This window comes from Cibotium barometz, chromosome 18 (assembly GCF_041138505.1).
Source record: "Cibotium barometz isolate CiBa-2024 chromosome 18, ASM4113850v1, whole genome shotgun sequence".
NCBI lineage: Eukaryota > Viridiplantae > Streptophyta > Polypodiopsida > Cyatheales > Cibotiaceae > Cibotium > Cibotium barometz.
Window position 1 is genome coordinate 49,033,496 of NC_141063.1, and position 6,091 is coordinate 49,039,586.

Sequence of the window (6,091 nt, forward strand, 5' to 3'; positions counted from 1 at the left end):
ACAGGCAGTCCTTTTTCCTTCAACTCCTCATTCTCAAGGCTTTCCAAGCAATTAAAACAATTCTACAAAATAACCCATCCATGTAAAGGTGGAAACGCAAGTTGCAACACTTGTTTTTTGGCTTGTTTGCTTAAAAAGAATAGTTAAACAAAATTTTAACACCAAGCCAGGTGTAAAAACAAGCTTTCAAGAATTGCCAAAATAAAAGATTATGGATCACAAACAAAAATCTAATGAATACATGGTGAATCTATGTAGTGGAGGCAGTCGTAATGCCTGGTAGATTAAAGATGTCTCATATAATAAAACCCTGAAAGGCTGTTATATTACACACATCATGAATGGCAGGCTTCTGTTGAAGCTTGTGTTTCTTTGTAGAAATAGAAGAATAAAAAGCTTGATTATTCATGGTATGTAAGGTCCTTGGAGGTACCATGTAATGGCATCACTTTTCCAAAGTGTACCCTTAAGCATAAATGCTGCTAATTAAACTCCTTTAATGAGAGTTTTACATAATCCTCTCCTCCTACATGGACAGCACACAAGTTGCTGATTCAATTAGCACTCTCTTATTAGCAGCTTCTGCCTTAGGACTCCCTGATTAGGAGCTGTTACATTGAGAGGGATGAAAGGGGTAACGCATCAACACCCCAAATCATTTGATGTTATGTCATGCTAGCATGTGGCTCTATGTCTCATGTTTCATGTCTCATGTCTCATCGGACCTTGCAAATCGGCCTTTGATCCGGGGCCTGATGTCTGCTAGGTTCTTCCTGCAGGCATACTGCCATGCCAGCATCATAAAAAGGAAACAGTTAAAACACTGAAACTTAGTTCTTCTTTATACATTAAGTGATCATCTTAAGACATTAAGAAATCATCTTTAGACATTAAGCAACCCTCTTAAGACATCAAGCAATCATCTTAAGTCATATAGTGATCATCTCAAGGCGTTATGTGATCCTTTGGGGAAAAGAGATTTGTGGAGGTGAACCTTGTACCTTAATTTTCTTGTTGAAATTCCTCTCATTGCGCTTCTGTCGGTAACGTTTAATCCTCTTCTCCTTCTCCACTTTTGTGTACTGACAAAAGCCTTGTGCTGTGCTGGAGTGCTGGCCTTCACTTAACATATCCACTCCATCAAAGTTTAGGTCCTGGAAACGTACATGCTAGTTATGCCAAACCCATGGGGTAAGCCATCATACATAACAGAACGAAACGCCCATTCTACAATGTAATGTCAACCTTTATGTCCTCAAGTGTAGGCAGTTTTCTCTGATTTTGTGTATAAGCAACAATGAAAAAAATGATTAATGTGTTTGAATGAACGAGTACGGTGTACACTACACATCACCAAATGCATAGGAACTTTGCATGTTACCTTCAAATCCCCAGGGTTGTAAAGAGATGTCCTTTCAACCGCTGGTATCTTTGGCTCGCCATACAGGATTGGCAGCACCGACAACAACAAAAACTCATCATTGCTACTGGAATGTGAAAGAGGTAAGTGTTTGCAAGCATCTAGAACGTTGCTACTTTGACACCTTTGCATGGTGGACCCCTGAAGCACATGTAAGGGTAAGTTGTCTTGGAGTGGTGGTGGTAGGTAGTGCTGCCTGCTGCTGCCAAGCAAATCGGAGCAATCAGTTAGCGCGAGAGTGGTTTTGGGGTATCCTCCAAGAGAGGATTTCCCAATGCTTTTTTGTGCAACAATTCCATTGACACTCAATTCATCAGGTGTCACACATAAGGTTCTTTGGGCCAGAGGTTCGTTTGGGTGGTTAAAGGTGGTTAACAAGGGCAGTGAGACCTGCAAATAATCGTTTTTAGGGTTTTGTGGAGGGTTTTCAAGATGATTTGAGGCTCTTTTGCGGTTGAAGCATGGTACCCGAGGTGGAGACAATTCTGAGGGGCATGTTAAGGACTCTAATGATGGGACTAATCTTTCATTGTCAGTGAGTTCAAACACGTTAAGACTTGATGAGAGGATTTTTCGCAGGGAAGAGGGCATGTCAAGCTCTTTTGATGATGATGCAATTGGGATGAACTCAGGTGCGGTATGTAGAACATTCACAGCAGAGAGATTTTCTTCACTCAGATTATCAGAAAATACCACAGAGTTTGAGCTCAAAGATGGAAAGGTGAGACATGTGGATGATGATGCTAATGATGATGATGGTGTTGTAAAGGAGGGGTCAATTACGCAGTTGGATATGGACAACAAGCTGTCGACGGTGCCCGCTGATAAATCTAACAACACTGCATTTTCCTCCACCTTTGCACCTCCTGAGTCTGTGGTGGTGTCCAAAATTTGTTGTAGATGCTCCTTTTTCTTCACATCTTGGCCTGGCTCCTCCAAATTTGCATTCTCCTGTCAAAAAGCCCCATCATCAGCAGATCAATTATGTGTCTTAAGAAAGCCATCACATGCACCTTTTGCTATGTCCATAAAACCCATCATTAGCACATTTAGTTCTGTGAACATATTCTTCTGTGTGTAAAAAACCATCAAACCCATCCTTAGCACATTCTTCTTTGTGTTATAAAAACCCATCAAGCCCATCATCAGAGGGACATTCTTCTTTGTGCTAAAACTCCATCAAGCCCGTTATATGGCACAGACAATGTCAAGCTGAAGCTGGAGCAGGTGATGGCAAGGTCGGCACAGGGTAAAACATCAGAAAAGAGAAGAAATGAACCACATCATCAACACCCGGTGCCACATGGGCTACGGGGACGCTGCACCAGCACATTTTGTCATGTGGAAAAACCCATCAACCGATGAACATTTTTCCACCAAGACTGCACACTTTCTGTTGTAAATTGCATGGAGAACATCCACCAAACCAAAGCGTACGCAGCTAATCCTAGGTTAACAAGCAATGCGGAAGCCTCAATTCTCCAAATTCACACTCAGCATCTTGTAGCCTGCAATTTTGTATCAAGTTTGTGCGATTACATAGAGTGTGTACAGAAGCATGCACTGAAAATGTTGAACACGGATTAGAAGAGCCTAAATTTCAGTACCACCAACTCTCACAAGTCTCTGCAAAATTTGCAGGGTTAAATCAAAAACAAGATCGTGCAAATTAAATTTCTTGAAAAACCTGACCAATTTAAAACTGCAATCAGCGCGAGACCACATTGCAGAGTATGAATCAGGGTCAGCAGGCGACATCGTTTTGGGCAAAGAGTGACACTATTTATCCTCTGAAGGACCGATGATTATCCTCCAAACAAGCTATAATTATTCTCTAAACGAGCTACAGTGCTGGCTTATTTGGGGGAAGCATACCTTATTATTATGTCAAATTATATATATATATTTTAAGTAATCCACTTTTAGGGTGACATCATCTTTCTTTAGTTTTTGTATGCCGTTTTCTCTCACCCCCAATCATAGCCTTCCCTCCTTTAAAAATAAAATAATAATAATAATTTAACTTCAAAAAAATTAATCTCTCTTCATGGTCTTCCTTGCCTTGGCATGCATGCACTACTCATCATGAGAGGACCTTCCCTATCCATGCATGCAATGCTTTCTTCTCTCATGAGAGGATACTACTTGGAAAAGCACATGCTAAGAATTATTGGAGTATATATGAGAAGGTTTTTTCCCCACCCACAACAAAGAAGAACTTGGGATTTTGTTAGCAGTCCATGAAAGGCGTGCTCATATAGCATCTCGAATGCATGTGTTGGCTGGTGGAGTTCAAACTTAGCATGTTATGATTGAGAGGTGAGTTAACCAAAGTCATATCTAGCATGCCCTCTTCAAGTGCGCACTGTTCATGTGCAACCCATGAACTTCATGTTCAAGAAGTGTTTATACCTCATAAGATGAGCGAAGAACAAAACCAACTTGTACTCTTACAAATTTATGAGAACATTTTTTACTATATGAATCAAAATGTTCTCTAGTTCTTAGTACTACTTATCATCGTGAAACTGACGGATAGATTAAGCCGTGGGTACCTCTCTAGTTCATGTTAAGAGGGATGCTTATGATGCAGTAACCAAAGTTTCATGACTTATCTTCAAATCATGTATCTCATCAAATCATTATAGTCAAAATATTGGATTGCAACATGATCGTTTCTACATGTCAAAAAAACTTCCAACTCACATAATCAAAATCATGGTTAACAAGTGTTACATATCATAATTAAAGATTTAAATGAAGCATAATCTCAATGACCATTATCCCAACCTTGTCATGTAGTTTATGTTAAGAGGGATGTTTATGATGTGGTAGCCAAAGTTTCATGACTTATCTTCAAATAATGCATCTCATTAAATCATCCGGTAGTCAAAATATTTGATTGCACCATGATCATTTCTACATGTCAAAAAAAACTTCTAAATCACATAATCAAAATCCTTAATAAGTGTTGCATATCATAACTAAGGATTTAAATGAAATGTAATCTCAATGGTCATTATCCCAACCTTGTCATGTAGTTCATGTTAAGAGGGATGCTTATGATGAAGTACTTATCTTTAAATCATGTATCTCATCAAATCATCATAGTCAAAATATTGGATTGTAGTGTGATCATTTCTACAATATCTCATCAAATCATCGTAGTCAAAATATTGGATTGCAACGTGATCATTTCTTCAACTCAAATAAATAAAATCCTTAATAAGTGTCTCATATCATAATTAAAGACTTAAATGAAACGTAATCTCAAAGATTTAGATGAAACATAACCATGTCATGTAGTTCATGTTAAGAGGGATACTTATGATACAGTAGCCAAAGTTTCATGACTTATCTTCAAATCATGTATCTCATCAAATCATCATAGTCAAAATATTAGATTACAACGTGATCATTTCTACATGTCAAAAGATCTTCCAACTCACATAATCAAAATCCTTAATAAGTGTTGCATATCATAATTAAAGAGTTAAATGAAATGTAAACTCAATGATCATTACTTTGAGCATAAGATCACTCCATACATCATACATACATACATGCATACATACATACATATATATATATATATATATATATATATATATATATATATATACATACATACATACATACATATATATGTATGTATGTATGTATATATATACATACATACATACATACATACATATATATATATATGTATGTATATATACATATGTATATATACATACATATATATGTATGTATGTATGTATGTATGTATATATGTATATATACATACATATATATATATATGTATGTATGTATGTATGTATGTATATATATACATACATACATACATATATATGTATGTATGTATATATATACATACATACATACATACACATACATACATGTATGTATGTATGTATGTATGTATATGTATGTATGTATGTATGTATGTATATGTATGTATGTATGTATATATGTATGTATGTATGCATGTATGTATACATACATACATACATACATATATATATGTATGTATGTATGCATGTATGTATATGTATATATATATATGTGTGTGTGTGTGTGTGTGTGTATGTATATGTATGTATGTATGTATGTATGTATATATAAAAAGGAAATAATAAAGTAGAAGCACATGGAGGTGGAATAGACCTAAATGCAAAAAACAAAATAATGGTGAGTGAAGTGCTTACGCTTATAATCATTGTTGCAATAATTGACAACCCAAACTTTATGTATAGAGGAGTCATAACACGTGTCATCAATATTTTCCACCATATGCGACTAGATTTATGTTTTGTAAACAATTCTAACAAAAATCTTTCTTTACTATATCAATCCTTGTTCATTGGCTTCGTTGATGCTTTCTTGTTTTTTTTTTGAAATCCTTGATTCATAAGCTGAATGTAAGGACCCCTTGATATGATAGGTAAGATGTAATGTCATGATCATGCAAAGATTGTTTAAAAAATAAGTTAATCATTCAATTCATGATAGTGAAACTTGTATCACCTTGATACACATAAGAATTTTTGACACACATTTAGAAGCATGGCCTATGTGAATTTTTAGGCTATCTAGGCTTGCATAACATGTTGTATCTCTCAGAAAACAACAATCTTAGGTGGGGATGGACTAGTTTTCTATGTCTTATAG

At 36.1% G+C, this 6,091-nt stretch overlaps 1 protein-coding gene across 1 annotated transcript; it reads right to left on the reverse strand.

Moving 5' to 3' along the window:
* Window positions 1–301: 301 nt before the first annotated feature.
* On the reverse strand, window positions 302–3,273 carry LOC147629433 (uncharacterized). The gene is made up of 4 exons (XM_086812709.1): window positions 3,113–3,273; window positions 1,382–2,371; window positions 1,002–1,154; window positions 302–784 (listed from the first exon to the last, which is right to left on the reverse strand). The coding sequence occupies exons 1-4, from the start codon at window positions 3,176–3,178 to the stop codon at window positions 710–712; spliced, it is 1,284 nt and encodes a 427-aa protein (XP_086668835.1). The 5' UTR covers window positions 3,179–3,273; the 3' UTR covers window positions 302–709.
* Window positions 3,274–6,091: the final 2,818 nt, after the last annotated feature.

Excerpts from the sequence above, each read along its gene's own strand:
- LOC147629433 (XM_086812709.1), bottom strand. The coding sequence starts at position 3,178 with ATGTCGCCTGCTGACCCTGATTCATACTCTGCAATGTGGTCTCGCGCT. Across the intron at positions 1,155-1,381 it reads ACAACCCTGGGGATTTGAAG|GACCTAAACTTTGATGGAGT; the intron begins GTAACATGCAAA and ends GTACGTTTCCAG. Across the intron at positions 785-1,001 it reads ATTTCAACAAGAAAATTAAG|TATGCCTGCAGGAAGAACCT; the intron begins GTACAAGGTTCA and ends CTGGCATGGCAG.